The 21,821-nt window shown below is 39.8% G+C and overlaps 1 protein-coding gene across 1 annotated transcript in view; it reads left to right on the forward strand.

The window, feature by feature from the left end:
* pigk (phosphatidylinositol glycan anchor biosynthesis class K) overlaps positions 1-21,821 on the forward strand; it is a 65,619-nt gene that overhangs the window by 9,773 nt on the left and 34,025 nt on the right. Inside the window, 5 exon segments of the mRNA NM_001079241.1 lie at positions 855-966; positions 1,790-1,886; positions 4,660-4,777; positions 11,015-11,125; positions 11,971-12,143. Of these exon segments, the coding sequence (NP_001072709.1) occupies positions 855-966; positions 1,790-1,886; positions 4,660-4,777; positions 11,015-11,125; positions 11,971-12,143 (611 nt within the window).

Below are 21,821 nucleotides of genomic sequence, written 5' to 3' on the forward strand. Positions count from 1 at the left end.
TCGAAGGTCAAAATATTTACATTTATAGAGATTCTGAAACTTTAAGGTTGGTGCCTGAAGTTCAGTATGTAAAATACAGCATTTCTATCCCTATTTGTTTTTACGGTTTTATACGGTTTTTAAAGGGGAACAATTGGAAAATGAATTTTTTTTTTTTATTTCAACAAGACTTTATTGAAACAGCATATTAATTGTTACAATTACATTTATAATAATTCTTGCATAATAAGCTATAGGCAAATGTAGATATTACAATAGTAAAAAAAAAAGAAAAAAGGAGAGAACCATGTAAAGCATGAAAAGATAGTTGGAGGAGCCATGGACTACCTATGGAGGAGGAAAATGAAAATGTAATATAAGATTCATCATACTGAAAATGTTCTAATTATAATCAATTAAAAATTATATACTGTTTCTAAAATAACCAAGTTACTCCTTCAGCATCTCTCTCTTTTCATTTTCACATTAGTTCTCCTTCTAAGGTAAATTGCCCCTTTAACGCTGTAGTTTGAAAATAATAATTACTATTGTAAATATATATATAACAAGCTAATTCTACTAACTGAAATGATAACTTTCTTTTGAATAAATAAGCAGATTCAGATTTAAGAATGTATTATCTTTGAGAAACTGAAAGTCAAAAAATTGGGGATGGTAGATATGATGATTAAAATTACCAGCTGTCTTCTGCCTTTGAGAGGGGTTTTCCTGAAAGCTGTGGTTACATAAAATAGCATCCGTCACAATGCATTTTTGTTAGTTGACCTTTGTAATAAGCAAAGTCAAGGTCATGATCAAGCCGTAAGATGCTCTTACTGCTTGTGTAGTAAAATATATGTATGATATTTTTTCAGGTTACTGTAGAAAATTTTCTTCGAGTGCTCACTGGCAGAATTCCACCAAGCACCCCTCGACTGAAGCGACTTCTGTCAGATGATAGGAGTAACATTCTTATCTATATGACAGGTAATTACTGGTATCTTATCTATATGATTGCCTGGTTATTGGCACTCTATTTGTGATTGTATGGCCAGCTTAGGTTAATGGCACCTGCAGTGATCTGTCACCCATGGAAACCAGATGTCCCATGGGCAACAAATTCTTCAACATTTTCTTTTAATTCTGCCAGATCACCACATGTAAAACACTTTAGATTTCCATACTTGCAAGCCTAAAGGTATTTCCGGCAACTTATCTCCTGTAAGCTACTTTGAATTGTTTTCATGGAAAAAAACCATATTTTCCTTTTTTACCTAAAGCACTAATGCAAGTTGGGCTATTTTCACTGACCTTACCTCTTCTCTTCTTTTATAAACAGGGCAATTTGTTCAGAGCTCCCTATCTACTTTTGAACAAATAAACTAGGTATGCACCGAATCGGGATTCGGCCAAGATTCGGCCTTTGTTGGGCGAATTCAGATTCGGGCCCTGGCCGAACCGAATTAGAATCCTAAAAATCGCGTGACTTTTTTGCTAAAAAGGATTCGGTACGGTATTCGGACGAATACTTTACGAGTGGATTCAGCGCATCCCTAAAACAAACCCCTCCCTTCTCTAAGCAGCAGCCTTTGAGTAGCTCATTATTAGGGCTTCTCAATGGACTGGTAATTAGTTTTATCGGCTCATTTTAAGACCTGACTAAAGAAGTGACAGGAAGTAATAAGGAAAACTAGATTTATATTGTTGTTTAGTTCCAAAAATACCATAAGCCATAGATATTTCTATGTTTAGTCTATATGTATAGTATTTTGATTATATATAATTTTTTTTTTTTTTTTTTAAATTGTAGGTCATGGAGGGAATGGTTTTCTGAAATTCCAAGACTCAGAAGAAATTACAAACGTGGAACTAGCTGATGCATTTGAACAGATGTGGCAGAAAAGAAGGTACACATTTTATATCTAAGCTAAAGGATATGTAAACCTTGAAAAATGTAAATTGCAAAAGTTCTTACTTTATCTGGTGGGCTAGGTTAATATGTGTTGCAATTGCTCTTTGCTTAAAGAGTCTCTCACCCTGTACATGGTTGTGGGGGCACATGTAACCTTGGTCATCCAACTCTCTCTACTTCTACCTCCATGCTGACGCCTCCTGACCTTTGTTTCTTACCCACTGGGCACAGGGGATAGGATTAGTTAGCTGGGAGTGGGGTTATGCCCTGACTAGAGGTTGGACACCTACGTCTTGGGTTCAGGATCCATATTTCCCTTTAAGTCCTGTAAAAAGAAAATATGTTTGTAACTTGCTGGAAAATGGGTTCCTACGCTGTCTAGCAAAAGAAGCTCTATGTTTATTATAATGTTAGACTGGCTAAAGGATTTTCTGTAATACTTCTGATTTGGAGATTAACAGCACAGACAGTTGAATCTCATTCTCTATGGTATGATAGGTGCCTCATCTTTTGAAGCTTTACGGAATTCTCATTTTTCAGTTCTGTTTTCTAATCATTTAACAAGTGAAGTCGGGCTGGGGCTGGTTGGGCCAATCTGGGCTGGGGTGGCCTGGGTCAATAGGAAACGGGGCGGACAGTGCAGCGAAGGTAGAGTAAAAGCTCACAGCTTTAGGTGCTGACAGAGGGAGGGGCCCTGCTAATATAAGTAAATGTAGCAGGGCCGGGCCCCCCATAAGACCCAAAACTCACGTGGCCCAGGACAATTGTCCCCCCTGTACCCCTTTGATGGCGGCCCTGTGTATGCAGGAGGGTATGCCCAATTCTAAAAGGATGAAACTGCCACACTGTAGTGCTAAGCGACAGCCAGACCCTATCTATTGCAAAAGTAGTGGATTTTAGGTTTTTTATGGGACCTGAAAAAAGTGGTGTAAAATCTAGGAAATGCATTATGCAATATATATTGGTGGGACCACAAAAAGATGGTGATAATGAGGGAAATTTTAAATCAGTGGATGTAAAACTGACGTTTAACTGTATCTACTGCTTGTATGCCTTACCTCCAGTATACAGAGCTTGGCCTTGGAATGTGGGTTGAGGGATGCTTGTATGCAAGGTTTTCTGATGCCTTTTCACTTTTTCAGTTTGTTTTCTGTTAACTCTGTCTTTACAGCAGAATTGCCAAGGGTATATTATATTGCTGTACTTTCTCTCTTCAGCACTACAGCAGGATTATCAGTTCATTGAGTTTATAGTGTGACCCATAGTACTATTTCTGCTATAAGTATTCGTTGAATTATTACTTATTCCTGTTACTTATAGCCAGAAAAACATGTTTATACCATCCTATAATGGTTTCTCATAGACAAGCCAGCTATGAGTAACACTCAGCAGGAGATGCAAAAGCTTTTTTTTTTTATATATATGACCAAATCTGTCATGAAACATTGCTTTTTGTATAATGAATACACATTCTGTCATCTTTTAATGGAGGCCATTAACTAATGCCCTCAAAACATCACTCATCACCTTGTCTCTTTTTTATACTTGGAACATTTTTGTTATTGTTGCAGACAGTTTTAGACTTATACATTTTAATATGTTGTAAAGATACAAATGGTGAAAGTAGTTATGGGCATTTTAACATTTTATATAGGGGTCCCAATCTACTAAGTGCTGTTATTTTTACCAAGCAGTAACAGTGCTTATATTAAACAATTTCCCTGAATCCTTCCATTATGGAAAAGAGTGGCCCAAACTGTAAGCCCCCATTTGCAACTTCATGTCCATTTTGCATTGGGGATTATAGATTTGTAGTGCTGTTAGAGTTAAGTGTTGTTGCTGAGCTCTAACAACCCACTTAAAGGAACAGTAACGCCAAAAATGAAAGTGTATTAAAGTATTTAAAATATAATGTTCTGTTACCCTGCACAGGTAAAGTTGTGTATTTGCTAAAGTAACAGTACTATAGCTTATATAAATAAGCTGCTGTGTAGCCATGGGGGCAGCCATTCAACCTGGAAAAAAGGAGAAAAGGCACAGGTTACATAGCAGATAACAGATAAGCTCTGTAGAAGATAATGGGGCTTTATCTGTTATCTGCTATGTGCCTGTGCCTTTTCTCCTTTGAATGGCTGCCCCCATACTACACATCAGAGTATTTATATAAATTATAGTAGTCTTTCTGAGGCAAACACACCAGCTGTACCAGTGCAGGGCACCAGTACATAATATCATAATTATTTTTATACACTTTCATTTTTTGGTGTTACTGTTCCTTTAACAGAATGGTGTGCATCTAATCAAATGAGTTAAACGCATACTGATTTGACACACTGATGTGCTATGATATATGTGTCAATTATTAAAAAGCATTCCTGGCAGGTAGGGAACGGGATATATTTCTCCAGTCTGAACTTATGTTTTCCCATTGGTGTCCAGTTGCTATTATATATCAATTGGGTTTCTTACATTAGTGCTCATCATCATGGTATCCTTTTAATAGTTCATGTGTCTGAAGAGTTGCTGGGTATTTAGAATTAGTTTTAGGTCTGAGAAAGTAGGGTAGTTGTCCCAAGGCCACCCTCTCAGAAAGAACTTGTTTTCTTCAGATAAAGTATCAAAACATCCATGATATAAACAGAGAATATAACTATAAAATGCACCAGCTACTGAAGATTGATTTGAGGTGCTGAGAATTTTCATCTTTCCCTCTGTCTCTACCTTTGCTAACTATTAACTATGTAACTTAAGTAATATTTTATTTACAGGTACAATGAATTGTTGTTTATAATTGACACCTGTCAAGGCGCCTCTATGTACAAGCAATTTTATTCTCCAAATATTATGGCTCTTGCAAGTAGCCAAGTTGGAGAGGACTCACTATCTGTAAGTATCTATTTTAAAATGCTTTATGAACTTCATGCCTAAAAATGCAATTAAATCTAATAAAAAAGTAATTAAACCATTTTGTGTGGGAGCTTATAGCAACACTATCACCAAACAATGTTGATAAGTTTTTTGATGGTTGGCAATATGCAAATAATAGTTTACAACTTCTATAAATCACCAACCACTATGTTAGAATCAGAATTTGAAACCAAAATATTGCTTATAGTTGTGAGGTTGACTGAAGACATTGCCACTTTAATCATAGTATTACAGTATGCTGAAATTAATGCACAGGTTTTAACCCCACTTTAACCAACAATTTATGTACATGCTGTTTTTCCTGTTACAAATTATGTACTGGACACATGCATTGCTGAGATGGAAGGTTTTACAGAAGGTGTATGCCAGTAAATACATATTTCATGTGTAGCTTAAACAGTTGGAGGTGCCTTTCATTCTAGCTTATCCTTTTTCATAAAGGCTAGTTTACACAGATGCTTCCATAATTCAGTTAAGAAAAATACAGATTTCTTGCATGATTCAAGTTTTTAATCAAGCAAGATAGTAAGCTTCCTGATAGCTCTCAATCCATTATTAAACAAAACATAACCTGGAAAGGTTAAGTCAATGACCCGGGCAGTTGTACTACTGTGTCACTGCAATAGATCTTGTATTGCTGTAATTTTTTTTGATCATATGATTCAGCAGTTGTAAATTATAGTAGGCACCATGTGTGATTCACTGCTACTAGTTGGTAAACTATTTTTACAATTGATATTAAGCAACTTTTATTGAATTTCTTCTGTAAAAAGTAGCACTGTCAAGTTTATCACATCTTCCACAAAAGATAAGAAATCTTCCAGAGACACATCTTCAAAACTGCCTTGCAATTTTCTGTTTGTAAGAGTGAATTTATTGAAAATAGGCCAGCTGCTTCCCTGATCATATATGGACATGGTATGTCTGAATACAATTAAAAGAGAACTAAACCCTAAGAATGAATATGGCTAAAAATGCAATATTTTATATTATGAACATACTGCATGAGCCTAAAGTTTTAGCATCTCAATAGCACCAATGATTCAGGCCTTTACAGTTGTCACAGGAGCTCCCGATCTTGAAAAGTGTCTGCGACACTCACATGCTCAGTGTGCCCTGAGCAGCTGTTGGGAAGATTAGCTTAGGGGTCATTGCACTGGGGTCATATAAGCTGGTAATATATCCTATTGCTAGTTGCACTGGTTTCAGAGCTGCCATGTAGTAATTATTTGTATTAATTGCTAATCTGCCATGTATCTTAACATTTATATTTGTATATACAGTATATTGTGCATTGCTCCCTAAGTTTGGTATTTGAGAGCAGCACAGAGCATGTGCAGTGAATTGGCAAAAAAAAGATGGGGAGTTACTGGGGGCATATTTGGGGGGACGGATCTGCCCTGCTAAAGAGCTTTGGTTGCCTTGGGCTGGTACAGGAGCCCAAAACATAATGTACAACATTTCTGCCCTACTTCTTTAGTTAGACTTTAGTTTCCTTTAACCTTCTCAGGGACCATGCTCTAATCTGAAAGGGCATCAATCGAGAGTATTGGTTTAAAAAACATGGAATTCTCACATGAAATGACCTTTCATTATCTCTGTGCTCCTTCAAATGCAATAAAAAATTTCAGAGACCAAACTTTAAATTGGGAGTACTACTGTTTTGTATTCTATTAAAAGTCAAAAATCTAAAGTTTTTATAAAAGTATGTTTGTGCATCAAAATACGTTAGTGGCAAAAAAAAATGTAGTAAACGCAAAATTTTTCCTCTTGTACAATTTAAAATAAAAAGACTCACTTTATTACATGTGAATTAAAATACTACTGACTGACTGACCCCAGAAAATCAGCTAATACCTTTTTTGTACCCAAAACATTTTATCTGACAAATCTCATTATATAGCATTACATAGGATAACAACCAACAACAACAACACCTGCTTAGGGGTTTTCAAAGATGTCTTTTTAGAGTTTCAATATGCAATCTGTTTATTCCAAAATCACACACCTGCCATTTGACCAATAAGATTACATCATTCCTTAGTATCATAGAACTGCTTAAAAGTACATTGTTGCAAAGAATAAACCATATAAGAGGGTTTTTTCAAGGATGCTGAACTTAGTTTTACAGGCATCTGGCCAGTGACACTGCGGCATTTGATAGCGTCCGACAACTTATCAGCAATGCAAATGTTTTGCAAGATGGATTCTTGCAAATTTTATTAATGTAAAGATGAAACAACAAACTTCCTAGGCAACGGTGGTACATCAATAGTATTCTAAGTATTTTAATGTGTGCATGCAATGTCTACTGCTGCCAGCAGTAATACAGTTATCAATAGTTCCCCTTTTTTAATGTCACTGCTCAAAGGGGTTCTAATCAGCACTGGGCCTATTAATAGCATTTGGAAATTGCAGCTCATTACTCCTGGCTTGTGAGAGACTTAATTGCTCTGCTTCCTGTTAAAAGTGGCATAAACAAAATGTATTTATTTTTGGGACTAGAACAGGTAAGTGCTATCCATAGCTGGTTTAAAATGCTACAAGTGTTCTTTTTGGAGGCTGTATGAACTACTTATTTTCTTATGCAACCTTTTAGTAACCAAATGCATCTTCGGCACAGTACTGTGACCAAGCAAATAGTGAGTTATGCATCGCGTTTGTTTGAAAATACCGACTGCACCCTGTATGAATGTTTTTTTTTTTTTAAATTTCACTGTTATTGAAAATATTCTGCATACAAAAGTATGTAAAACATCAGTACAATAAAGGTATGTCTCTTTCTACCTGAAGCTGATTAGATTTAGAAAACATTAAATCCTTACAATAAAGCTTTATATTGTAATGTCTAGGGACAAACTTCTTTATATTGAATATATATATATTGTAATTGCAGAAAACAAGTATTTGTTTGCTTAAAATTATGGAGAAATGAGCAACAAAATATAAAAACTGGATAAAGAAAACTACTTTTAACTAGTGGTTCCTCCTTTGCCCCCCCCCCCCCCCCCCTCGGTCAATCCATTCCTCCTCATATACCAGGATAAATCTCTTCCATTCTGAATATGGAACTGTTGCAGTAGTTGCAGGTGCTTTGATGGGTATCACTGGTTACTATATGTTTATCTGATATCACTTAAACAATTTGGTGTTCACTCGTATCTATTTTATAGCTGGCCATATAATATTCAAACACTGCTTTTGTCTAGGTGAAGAGGAGGGTTTGGCTTGCATCACACGGCGTGACATACTGAATCCAGATGGTCCATATTTTTAGGAATTGCTTTGTCTATCATTTATTATGCTTTCTAGTTTAGTATGCTAAGTTTTTCGTTTACCAGTTTATTTAGTTTTTAAAGGACAAGGAAAGGCTAAGTCACTTGGGGATGCCAAAATGTTAGGCACCCCCAAGTGACTTTAATCGCTTACCTTGTACCCTGGGCTGGTGTCCCTGTTAGGAGAAAACAGCACCAGCCTGGGGTACCTGTAGCGAGCGCTTCCTCCTTCATTTTGCCGGCAAATTCCCGGGACTGGTGCATGCGCATTAGAGTGAGAAGCCGACTTCTCTGTTAACGTTCGGCTTTTTCACTCTACTGCGCATGCGTGCGTGAGCGAAGCAGGAAGCGCTGCAGCTACCCCGGGCTGATGCTGTTCTCTCCTAACAGGGGCACCAGCCTGGGGTAAAAGTTAGGCGATTTAAGTCACTTGGGGGTGCCTAACATTTTTGCACCCCCAAGTGACTTTGCCTTTCCTTTTCCTTTAAGCTCCAGTATTGATAAAATAGGAGATTTCAAGGATTTCGCTATGGTGAGTTTAGCAGCATGGAATATCTGGGTAATTAGAAACCTGGTGGATGTATTTGTACATGGAGCCCTATAAATGCCTGTTCTTCTGTTTTGCTATTTTTAAGACCAATAACCGAGAATCTTCTTACCCTAGAACATTGCCATCATATACAAAAAGCTGTGCCTTCCTCTCCACATCCGTAAAGCATAGTGGGCTATATGCACTATTAATCTTGTGAATTCTGAATGGGATCAAATACCATCTTAGTAGGGACTTGTAGCCAGACTCCAGAATGAAGTATTGATAGAGAAATAGGCTACTGAATCCCAAATCATTTTATGGCATTTTTGCTCATCCAGTGAGTATCCCAGGTCTTTTTCCCATGCATGTGTATATGGAAGAGTTAGCGTGGATGAGCATCATAGGAGAATTTGATATAAACAGGATATAACCCCTTTAGAAAATGGGTGGGTTAGGCAAATTAATTCTTAGTAGAAAGGTGCAGGGGTGTCCTGTCCTTTGTGCTTCGATTTAAGGAAATGGTGGGCTTAAATAAACCTGTACTGTTCCTGGAGAGGGGCTGATTGGGTTTGTTTGAATATTTAACAAAGAAAAGGGAAAGTTGTGCTCACCACTAAATTTTAAACCATTAGACGGGGATGTTTGAACATTTCCCAATTTAGAGGGCCAGAGCGTCCATATGTATGTTTCAGAGTTTATAGGCACAAGAGAGACCTCTTCCACACACCCTAGCACTCCAAAGTACTTTTGCCCGATGCTCACTGCTGGGGGGATCGGCACCCACCGAAAAACCAATTGTAGAAAGAAAGAGCAAATGGCACTCAGAGCTGCAAATAAGGGAATAAACCCTTAAAAAGTTTATTGCGGTGATGCAACGTTTCGGGGCAAAGTGACCCCTTGAAAAAACTTTTACCAGTGCAGGGCAGCAGCACATTATATTTTAGTTACTTTTATACACTTTCATTTTTTGGTGTTACTGTTCCTTTAAGATAAGTATATCTTCAGCGTAGGTGCATATTTTGGGGCAGATTAAGTACTCACCTTTTGATAATTACTCTTCTTAAAAATCCAATAGGAATAAATAGATTGTGGTGAGTTTTTATGTATTAAGATCTAAACTTGCATGTTGATAAATCTGACCCTTTATCTTGGTTGCCGCTTATATTAACATTATTTCAACTATAGGATACCAAGGGCTCTAATGCTAATATAAATAAGATTGTGGAAAGTGGGCATCCTCGCCTTTTACCTGCAGATAGAGGGAAGGAATCGGAAGTGTAAGGGCACCATTGTACTAATGCAGTAATAGATTTATAGAGGGCTTTTAGAACACTGAAAATGTATCTTTAACCCTTTATACAGCTTCTAATCTAATCAATCTAATTTAGTGGTATGGTATACGCTGTGTTTGATGCCAATAGAATTTGTATGCTCACTCAAGTGTTCAGTTTAAAATGCTAACTAGCCCCCTTTTTGATATTAATGTTTAATATGTTGAAAATAATCTAAAAAATAATTTTTAAACATCTCATAGTATTTGGGGACAAAGTAATGTCAATGACAGTTCCCACTGAGTGATTGATTCCTCTTATAAGTAACATTCAAGTAATATTGGTTGTACTGAAACACGTGTTGCACTTTGTCTGTCTGTATTTGATACATTCTCTCCACATATGCAAGCTGTTTTGTGTATAACTGTTACGGTTTCACAATAATTTTTATAATTAAGTAAGCAGTACATTTCTTCCGTTCACAAGTGAGCATTAATAAAAGAACACTTTACAACACCACAACTGTTGGAAACTGATTCATCTTAAAGTGATACTGACACTTAAAACTACCCTTCAAAATACTAATGTACATAAAACGTTACCTATAGATCACGTTTTTCGCTGATAGAGCTGCTTTTGTAAGTAATTGTTACTTGCTGTCTTGCAAAACTGACTGTCCCTTCTCAGCCTGTCCATTATAGTGTTTAATGCTAATGGAATCCTGCTGCACAAATATGGCAGCACCCTCATAGAGGAACATGTGGATCAGATAGGAAATGTAAAAGCATTGGGCATAATTATTAATAGTATGCAATGTTATGATAGCTGTAACAAAAGGTTTAATTTCTGGTTACAGTATCTCTTTAAAGCTCCTGGGTTTCCTGTGCAGTTTGTAATACGAGCTGCTGGATTAATTAGCATCTGGGCAATTCATCAAAATGATTTCCCAGGATTCTGTTTGGTGTGCTTATGTACAAATATATTTTACAATAATTAATTTTAACAAGTTAATATGTTTCCTATAGATAGAGAGGAATATGCCATTTCTGTTGTGAACATGTATTATGTAGCTTTGCGTGTGCTTCTTGAAATAACTGTGTTTAACTTTTTTTTATAGCATCAACCTGATCTTGGAATTGGAGTTCATCTCATGGACAGGTACACCTTCTATCTCTTAGAATTTTTGGAAGAAATCAATCCAGCAAGCCAGAACAGTATGAATGACTTGGTAGGTATTTTACAATACTGTATTAGTGTGTTCTACTTGTATTTAAAATACCCTGATCTGGCCCCTGCCTTTGAAATTAATGGTGTAGACTTGTTGAGAATGTGTTGGGCCTAATTCTCTTTCCCATTACCTCTGAAATTGCAATATATTTTGCAAAATCCCTTTATCAACTTATTTACAAACAAAACATAGGAGCTTGTTTTTGCATCTCTTGAATTTTACAGCTCCGAATTACGGAATGCCCGTCTCCCATTGGCTCCATTTTAATCAAATCAGAATTTTATAACTTATTTTCTTTTTCTCTGTAGTAATAAAACAGTACCTTGTAATTGATCCCAACTAAGATATATATAATCCTTATTAAATGCAAAACAATGCTATTGGGTTTAATTAACGTTTTATTGATTTTTTTAGTAGACTTAAGGTATGGAGATCCAAATTACGGAAAGACCCCTTATCCCGAATTCCCTTGGTCTGGATAATGGGTCCTATACCTGTATGTACTGTTATTAATGCGTTTACTGTTCTCCATCCCCAATGGTGTTTGTTATATTGACCTTTAGTAAAAAAACTTTGAAGAGGCATAGGGTTGTGGTAGTAGCCAGTGGTCAAAGGGACTCCGTTACCAAGGGTCCCACAAGAGGAACAGCAGATCCTGATATTAGTTAAAACTTATAGGAATGGTAAGTTGGCAGGGAGTTGCAAACATACTGGGTAGTTGGCAGCCAGGTTCTCATAAAACCAGACCTCAAACCTAAATGAATGGTAAGTAGTTTGTAAGGATAATAGATGTGTTTTAGATGCCTTTTTTAACTAAATATAATAATAATTAACTCTGTCCTTAGTTCCAGGTATGTCCAAAGAGCCTGTGTGTTTCTACCCCTGGCCACCGGACTGACCTCTTTCAGAGGGATCCAAGTACTGTTCTCATCACAGATTTTTTTGGAAGTGTGAGAAAAGTAGAGCTTACTGAAAATACTGTTAGTCTGAAAACCCACCTGGCACAAACAGAGAAAAGGTAAATTTTTTTAAGAGTCATTCATTAATTTTGTTTGACAGTTTGTTATATTTCTTATCCTTGATGTAAACTGAATATGTATTATGTTCTTCCCGTTTTACTTTGACAATAGGAGTTAACCTGTAACACAGTGCCTATAAAGTATTACATTTGACTTGTTATATTTAAACGCCTTCATCCTAGTTTATACACGTTTTGTTTGAAAGGGCAGAAAGGTCTAAAACAATCCAGTACAGCAAGTCTTTTGATCAAATTAAATCTCTAACTATTTTTGTACTTGTGTTTCAAATCATGTACATCAGAGACCTGCAGCAATTTATATGAACTGGAGGACAGTACAAAGTGTAAAACATGGTGGATTGCTCACTCTTTTTGCAGTAAGCAGAAATACTTAGTATCAGGACACTGATAGATCTTAAATGTATACCTGTAGTCTTTAGCCTTCATTATAAATTGCACCGTGTTGGCAGCAGATATGTAATCTGTTTTGCAGATCTTTTTTGCAATCACTTGCTTCTCTCTGACATTTTTGTGGCCAGATAAACTCTTGCCCAGTCCCCCTGTGTTCCACTGCATGCGTTCCAGTGGTTTGGGTAGGGAGCTGGGCCCTTCCGTTCATTCACACACGTGATATAGACATTCCTTTATTTCCACCTACTCTGTGCTGTTCCTCATTTGCGCCAGACGCAAGTTCACTTTGCGCCATCTGGACGTATCTTCGCTGCTGCTTTCCATCCTGAGCATCCGCTCTCCATCCTTAACACTCGCTATTCACCCTAAAAATCACTGATGCTGCTCTCCATCTTGAAAAGTAGTTCTGCTTCTCCTACAGGGGACGCTACCTTCTGTTTTGTAGGAGGAAGGTACTAGTGGGGGGGAGCACAGGATAGGTGTTTAGTAGGCATTGAGCAGGCAATTATAACCCCTTTTTAAAACTTCTTAACTCAATACTGTACCATTGGCACTAACAAGACCTTGGCATTATACTCTTCACTGGCATCATTGCAGCATTGTACTGTGTTATTTTGGCTCTGTGCTGTGCTAGACTGTTTTTCTGCTGGGCTCTTTACTGACAAAGTACTAGCACTGCATTACATGCTACTGTCTCTTTCTGGCAGTTCTGACATTACACTGTTTATACTGGCTCCACACTGACACCACTGTGGCACAATACTAGTACCATAGACGGCACACAGGTGCCGCAAACGCCTATCCCTTGTGCTCCTATTGTTCCAACCTTCCCACTGAAGCTCCTTCCCAGGCGCAGGATGACCGAAGATCCAAGAGTGGCTCATATTCTCTTGAGCGTACAAGAAGTTTCTGCACAGGCTTTCATCAGGAACCTCTCCCATGGGAAATTCAGCTTTCTACAAGAATTTCCAAACTAGTGGCATGCCCAGATAAACTCCTGTACAGATTTGATCATGATGGATCCAAATCTTGCCGTAAAGCTAACAAAGGCCAGGCCAACCAAGACTCTACTCAAACCCTTATTCAGGTGTCAGAAGAAGCTTCTTTCCATATTTCTTTGCTGTTAAGTCACTAGTTCTGCAGCACAAGGGATTTACCCCTGGAGGTCATACACACCATTATGACAGCCAGGAAGCCCGTCTCATCCAAGACCTATCATTGGTTGTGGAAGACCTACATCGACTGGTGCCAGCTGTCACGTTCCTCCTTCAGGAATTCTCAATTCCCCATCTTCTTTCATTTCTTCAAGAGGGACAGGATTTAACATGAGTATCACAAAATCCCATTTTTATGCAAATAGTCTAAAGTTTTGATATAAAGTAAAGCATATGGTGTTCTGTCCTCACCACGTGTTACCCTGAGGTAGTGTGTAGCTTGACATACAGCTAAACCTTCCCACACTCCAATAAAGAGACAAAGGGTAAATCTGTAGAACTTTACTGGGTGATTGTGGAAATAAATGTGGTAAAACTGTAATACAAAGGAGATAAAGCACAATGAGTATATGGGGAATACACTAACACAAAACAACTGCAACATACAAAACATTTCTGGATCTGATTATATGCCACAGTGTCTCTGAGGAGCTGGCAGCTTTATAATGGTGGCTCAGTCCAGGATTTATGACCATAATCCTTACCAGCGATGCTACCATGGGGAGAAGATGGAGAGTGTGTGCTTCTTGTACAGCATGATCTATAAAATGGAGTCTGTACTCCCACAAGGCATTGCAAACGTCACATGGCAGGAAGTATGGTGGTTCCATAGGTTATAGGTCACACAGGAAATTAATACTTGCATTTGCAGCAAACAGTCAGCAGAGGGAGTTCACTGCTAATGAGTACAATAAACAGCAAAAATTATGGAAGCTGTGCTGGAGACATGACACTCCCCGTCTGGTATCTATAGATGCCACCATTTCATTCCTGAGGAGATAACAACAAGGTTAGTTCAGATACTGGTCTGAAGAAGAATTTGGTTTCTCCCTGTTTGGAGATTTTAACTTCAACTTTGCGGACTCTTCCGTCCTCACTGGGAAATGTTTTGGCAACAAGACCTAAAGGCCATTCATTTCTTTGTGACTGGCAGTCTTTCACAAGAACAATGTCACCAGGCTTAAGGTTTGGTTTGGCAGTTTGCCATTTGTTCCGTGGCTGCAAAGTAGAGATGTATTGCTTTCTCCATCTGTCCCAAAAGGTATTTGCAAGACACTGTACTTGTCTCCACTGACGCTTGTACAAGTCTTTATTAGTAAATTCCCCAGAAGGAGCACTCAGTGTTACAGTCTTTTGAGTAAGTAGAGTGGCAGGTGTAAGCAAGAAAGGATCTTCTGGGTCGTTTGAGACAGAAGTAAGGGGTCTAGCATTTATAATAGCTGAGACTTCAGCCATGAAGGTGGTTAAAGACTCATGGGTAAGCCTTGCAGTTCCTACTTGTAAGAAGATGGTGTTGAGGATCCTCCGAGCTATGCCAATCATCCTTTCCCAGGCACCTCCCATGTGAGAAGAGTGAGGTGGGTTGAAAGTCCAGGAGCAGTCCTGATTAGCTAGGTATCTCTCCACGTCTTTGACATTAACGTTCGATGAGATTTGCAGTTCTTTGGCTGCCCCAACAAAGTTAGTACCCCTGTCAGAGCGAATATGTTTCACAGGGCCTCGTATTGCAATGAAACGTCTGAGGGCATTTATGAAACTTGAAGTGTCCATTGATTCAATGACCTCAATGTGGACTGCTCTGATGGTCATACAAGTGAATATGACTGCCCAGCGTTTGCTATTTGCATGGTTTCCTCTAGTGTGTCGTGTGGAAACGGACCAGGGACCAAATACATCTAGACCAGCACTGGTGAAAGGTGGGTCTTGGCTAAGTCTGTCAGTGGGAAGATCGGCCATCTTTTGTGTTTGTAACCTCCCACGGAGTTTACGGCAAGTGATGCACTTGAAAATTGCACTATTCACACATCTTTTTGCTCCAACTATCCATAAGCCAGCTGTCCTTAAGGCTCCTTCTGTAAATAGTCGGCCCTGATGTTTGACTTCAGCATGATAGTGACATACAAGCAAAGTTGCAATGTGATGGTTACCTGGAATGATCAGAGGATGTTTCTCTCCAAACTCTATTTCTGCGCTTTTGAGGCGTCCTCCTACTCTTAATAGGCCATTCTGGTCAAGAAATGGGTCAAGTTTTCTCAAAGCACTGTCTTTAGGAACAGGTTTGCCTCCTGTAATGCAGTTGATCTCTTTAGAATAAATCTCGTGTTGTACAGTGTGAAGAATGACATTCTTTGCTTGCTGGAGTTCTTCTACTGTGTAGACATTTTTACAGCGATGCCATCCTTTGCAGGTACTTACATCTTTAGATGAGGTATGTTTGAAGGAGCGAGCTATGTGGGTCAGACAGGTGATAGCTCGGACAAGTGATTTCCAACTTGAAAACCTATTAAACCTGCTGGATTTAAGTTGGTTGTTAGTGATTATTGTGTGACATGTAGACACTTGGGGGCGGATTTCAGCATCTGAATTTGCATCCACTAGCTCAAATGTTTTGTTCTCAGAATCAGTTTGTTCGGTTCTACACAAGAATGCAGGTCCTGTGAGCCAAGATGTGCTTTTAAGTTGACTTGCAGCGACAGCTCTGGTTGCATGGTCTGCAGGGTTGTAGTCTGTAGGTACATAGTGCCACTGTTCTGGACAGGTGGATCTCCTAATTCTGAGTACCCTGTTGGTGACATAAACATAAAACCTTCTGGTTTCATTGTAGATATAGCCCGGTACTACCTTGCTGTCTGTGTAGAACACAGTCTCTTTGAGCTCTATGCCGATCTCAGCTGTGATAAGTTCGGCTAGCTCCACAGCTAGAACAGCAGCACAGAGTTCCAATCTGGGAATGGTATGCTCTGGAATTGGTGCAAGTTTTGCTTTGCCCATAACAAACCCAATGTGACATTGTCCATAGACATCCACGGTTCTAATGTAGGCGACAGCAGCTATGGCTTTAACAGAAGCATCACAGAAAACGTACAGTTTTTGACTTTGTATTTCTGTAGAAGGTATTGAAGCATATGGGCGTGTTACCTGAAGGCTGGAAAGAGTTGTCAAAGAACTTCTCCACTCTGCCCACATATTCTTTTTATCGGGTGCCAGTGGAGCATCCCAGTCAGATGTTTCCATTGTTAAGTCTCTTAAAAGTGCTTTACCTTGTATAGTGACAGGAGCAGCAAATCCTAATGGATCATATAGGCTATTTATTGTGGACAGGACACCTCTGCGAGTGAAGGGTTTTTCCTCCTCATTTACTTGGAAGGCAAAGGTATCAGTCCCACAGAAGTCCAAGGCTCCCTTGAACAGGTAAAGAGTCAGCTCCTAAGTCTAAGTCCCTTAGGTCATTTGAATGGTCCTGAGAAGGGAAGGCTTGCATTACTTCTTTGCTGTTGGAAGCTATTTTGTGAAGCCTAAGGTTTGAGCAAGCAAGAGCTTCCTGTGCCCTTTTGAGAAGACAGATTGCAGCTTTACTTGAGGGTAAGGATTTTAAGCAGTCATCTACATAAAAGTCCTTTTCAACTAATTGCTTGACATCTGACCCATACTCCACCTCACTTTCCTGAGCAGAGCGTCTGAGCCCGTAGATTGCAACTGCAGGGGAAGGGCTGTTGCCGAAGATGTGTACCCTCATCCGATACTCTGTGATGTCTTTGGAAGGATCATTGTCTCTGTACCAGAAGAATCTCCGGAAATTTCTGTCTTTCTCTCTTACAAGAAAACAGTGGAACATTTGTTGAATGTCAGCAATAAATGCAATAGAGTCTTTGCAAAAACGAAGGAGTACTCCCAGAAGTTTATTATTGAGGTCAGGGCCTGTTAGGAGGACATCATTTAGGGAGACACCTTTGAACTTAGAACTGGAATCAAAAACCACTCTAATCTGCCCTGGTTTCTTTGGATGGTATACTCCGAATATTGGTAGGTACCAGCATTCCTCAGTGTCAGTGAGGGTGGGAGCTACCTCTGCATGACTGTTCTCAAATATTTTCCCCATGAAGGTAAAGAAGTGGCTTTTCATCTCTGGTTTCTTTTGAAAGCTGCGCTTGAGAGAATTGAAGCGTTTTAGGGCCTCCTCTCTGTTGTTAGGTAGGCGTTGCCTCCGAGGTCTAAAGGGTAGAGGTGCTACCCAACTGTTGGCATCATTTTAGCCCCTGCTCCATTATTTCTAAGAAGAGTTTATCCTCAATAGACATTGCTATCTGATTATCCTCATTTGATCTATGAAATACTGTGCACCCTAGATGATCTTGATCACTGTCATAAGCATTTTTGTCATCAAAAGGGTTTAAGAGAGAGTGAGCCAGGTTTGTGTTGAAAGGCCTTTCTTTTATGAGGAAGCTATTGTGACATGGTTGGAAGATGGAGGGACGTCCATTTTCTAGTGTGTTTGTGAGCAAGCTGTTTACATAAGCTGGTTTGTGCACACTTCCAAGACAGACGTCTCCTATTATGACCCATCCTAGGTCTAACTTCTGTGCGTAAGGAGCATTGTTTGGACCATTAATCTGGTCCCTTGCTTTATGGACCTGTAAGATATCCCTCCCAAGGAGCAGCAGTATCTGGGCCTTGGGGTCAAGCTTAGGGATTAGGTGCATTATAGGTTTTAAGTGCACGTGGTGCTGTGCTACATCTGGTGTAGGGATTTCGGATCTATTGTCAGGAATTCTGTTGCACTCAATTATGGTTGGTAAAGATAATTGTACCTGTCCATCTATGGACTCTACCTGGTAACCGGATGCCCTTCTCCCTGTTGTCTCGGTGATTCCTGCACAAGTTTTTAGGGAGTAAGGAGTGCTTGGGCCTTTGATATTGAATGCGTCAAAGAAGGCTGGGCAGGCTAGAGATCTGTTGCTCTGGTCATCCAGGATTGCATAAAGTTTAACTGCTCTGTCTTTATGGCCTGTTGGATAGACTCTGACAAGGCAGATTTTAGAGCAGGATTTGCCACCCGTTGCTCCTTTACAAACTTCTGTGCATTGTGAACTGACCTCTGGTGTGGCTGTAGCAGTGTTACCTTCCTCCCCGCCATGCTTGCTGGCACCATTGTTGTGAGGTAAAACCCACGGGGCTGGCCCAGGGTGTAGAGCTGTGTTGTGATGTGTGCTGTCACATTCTGTGCATTTTACACTGACCTTACAGTCCTTAGCGAGGTGAGCTGTTGATGAGCAGCACTTGTAACAGATGTTGTTCTCCTTTAGGAAGGTTTTGCGGTCCTCTATGGACTTCTCCCTGAAGGCTCTGCATTTCGGGAGAGGATGAGGCTTTTGATGCAGGGGGCACTGCTTACCAGGGTCTCTGCTCTTTGTCTCTTCACGCGTAGAACCAGCGGATCTGTGGGAAGAATCTGAAAAGGAAGCATTAGTTTTGTGAACTGTTACTGCTGCTTTGCGAGCATTAAGCGCTAAGCGAGTTGTATGTGGCAGACTAAGATCAAAACTGGGGTCATTTCTCATCTTGGCTTGTTGGTATACAAAGTCTACAAGCACAGTGAATGGAGGAAAAGGAACGTTGTGCATTTCTTTGTACTTTGACCCGTGTGTCATCCAGCGCTCCTGCAAGTTGTAAGGTAACTTTTGCACAATGGTGTTGACACCTCTGGCTGTATCAAGGAATGCAAGTCCCGGTAAGTCCCCTTCAGCTTTAGCAACCTGAAGTTCCATTAACAAGTCACTTAGTTCCCTAAGTTTTTGGTAACCTTTATTAGATATTTTAGGGAAATCATCAATTCTTTTGAAGAGTGCATTCTCTACTACCTCTGCTGAGCCATAACACTCATTAAGTCTGTGCCAAATCATTTTGAGGCCAGTCTGTGGGTGGTTTATGTTGATCACCCTGATCCTTTTGGCATGCTCTGCAGACTCAGTGCCTAAGTATTTGATAAGGAGGTCTATCTCCTCACTGTATGATAGGTCTAAGTCTCTGATAGTGTTTTGAAAGGAAGATCGCCAGGCCCTGAAGCCTTCTGGGCGGTCATTATACTTTACAAGTCCTTTGGTGATTAGCTCGCGCCGGGCAAAGAACTTGGCAAAGTCCATTGTGGCCTGGTTGGCACCAGGGTAGGTAGGTGGACCAGTGTAATAATGAAGGGGTGTAGTGTAATCATACCTGTCTGGAGGCTCTCCTTTAGGCTGATTTGTGACATACCGCTTTAACATAGCAGAGGAGGCAGCTGGAGGGTTACCCATAGATTTAGGCGCTTGGTTGGCGTAGGTTCCGTAGGCAGGATCACTTTGCTCCGCGTTGTCTGTTTGGTGAATCTGCGGCTTGCCGCTGACTTGTTGAGTCGCGTAGCGGTCTTGGTCTGGTTCTTGTGCTGAAAGACATTCCATACCTTGTTTGGAGTGCCAGTGGACATACTCAGACGTGCGCTGTAGCGGATCTTGGGCTTCGGTCTCCAGATCTGGCATCCTGCTGTGTCTTTCGCTGTCAGGGTATATGATTGCCTCTAGAGCTTCCGCTTCAGCTATGGCTGCTGCAGCTTCCTTCTCTATATTGAGCTTCTCTAGGAATGCTTCTAGGCGGCTACTTTCTATTTTCCGCTCTGCTTCCTGGCGTTCGGCCTCTACCTTCCTCTCTACTTCCAGGCGTGCCCATTCCACTTTTGCCTTCATCTCTTTTTCTGCAAAGGAGGCGCGGGCCTTGGCTGCTTCTGCTTTTGCGCGGGCAATGGCGGCAGCATTAATAACAGATGAGCGTTGGGAGGAACCAGAAACCTGGGACCTGGTTGTAAGTGAAGGTGTCCGTTTCTGGGACATTATGCTGTTGCGGGGTGTTTGCCCTTGCAGGGACAGCTGTATAGTTGAATGCAGGTAGCTGCAAAATAGCAGGCCTCAGTGTATTCACTATGTCTTATGCAGTTTAGTGGGGGTGCACTGCACTTGTGTAGCTGCTTTCTTGCTGCGCTTGTTTTATAGCCTGCAGTGAAGCCTCTGAACTGCTCTACCCACTGGATAGCCGCTGTTTTACTGCGCTTGCAGTAAAGCGTTTAGGTACAGTAGTTCTACCCGCTGGATAGCCGCTGTTTTACTGTTCTGTCCTCACCACGTGTTACCCTGAGGTAGTGTGTAGCTTGACATACAGCTAAACCTTCCCACACTCCAATAAAGAGACAAAGGGTAAATCTGTAGAACTTTACTGGGTGATTGTGGAAATAAATGTGGTAAAACTGTAATACAAAGGAGATAAAGCACAATGAGTATATGGGGAATACACTAACACAAAACAACTGCAACATACAAAACATTTCTGGATCTGATTATATGCCACAGTGTCTCTGAGGAGCTGGCAGCTTTATAATGGTGGCTCAGTCCAGGATTTATGACCATAATCCTTACCAGCGATGCTACCATGGGGAGAAGATGGAGAGTGTGTGCTTCTTGTACAGCATGATCTATAAAATGGAGTCTGTACTCCCACAAGGCATTGCAAACGTCACATGGCAGGAAGTATGGTGGTTCCATAGGTTATAGGTCACACAGGAAATTAATACTTGCATTTGCAGCAAACAGTCAGCAGAGGGAGTTCACTGCTAATGAGTACAATAAACAGCAAAAATGATGGAAGCTGTGCTGGAGACATGACATATGGAGATGTACATAGTGCCATAAAATTAAAGAATGGCACCTTTTTGGTTGGTATGAAGGGCTGTTAGACATAGATATATATTTGTGCTTTTGAGACACACTGAAATGCATCAGATAATTGATACCATTATATTGTGCTTGTGTTTAAGATTTTGTTTTATTACGGTCAGGTGTAATGGTATTTTTTAGATGCAACATTCTGTTTTTTTTTTTTTTTTGCTCGCTCATTTAAAAAACAATAAAATAGAGGACTGTGTAAATAAGTGCAAATAAACCTAATATATGAATTTGTGTTCAAAATGCTCATGTGTAAGAACTTACTAAATATTGTGTGCGTATTCAGGTGTTATGTCTGGACAAAAGACTCCAAATGTCAGTTATTTACTTTTTTTGCTGATTCTTTTTTATAAGGAATAAGATACATATTTGTCGACTGTTGCTGTGCTCCCTCTTGTGTTACAAACTGGCAGTACTAATGTTGTTTTCAGTAATATATAGAATTAATTTTAACAGATGTTGAAGTGATTTTTTTTTTTCAACCAAAATGCTAGTCATTTTCTAAAAGTGGATCTCTAAAGCAAGAT

The sequence above is a fragment of the Xenopus tropicalis genome, chromosome 4 (genome assembly GCF_000004195.4).
Source record: "Xenopus tropicalis strain Nigerian chromosome 4, UCB_Xtro_10.0, whole genome shotgun sequence".
Taxonomy (NCBI): domain Eukaryota; kingdom Metazoa; phylum Chordata; class Amphibia; order Anura; family Pipidae; genus Xenopus; species Xenopus tropicalis.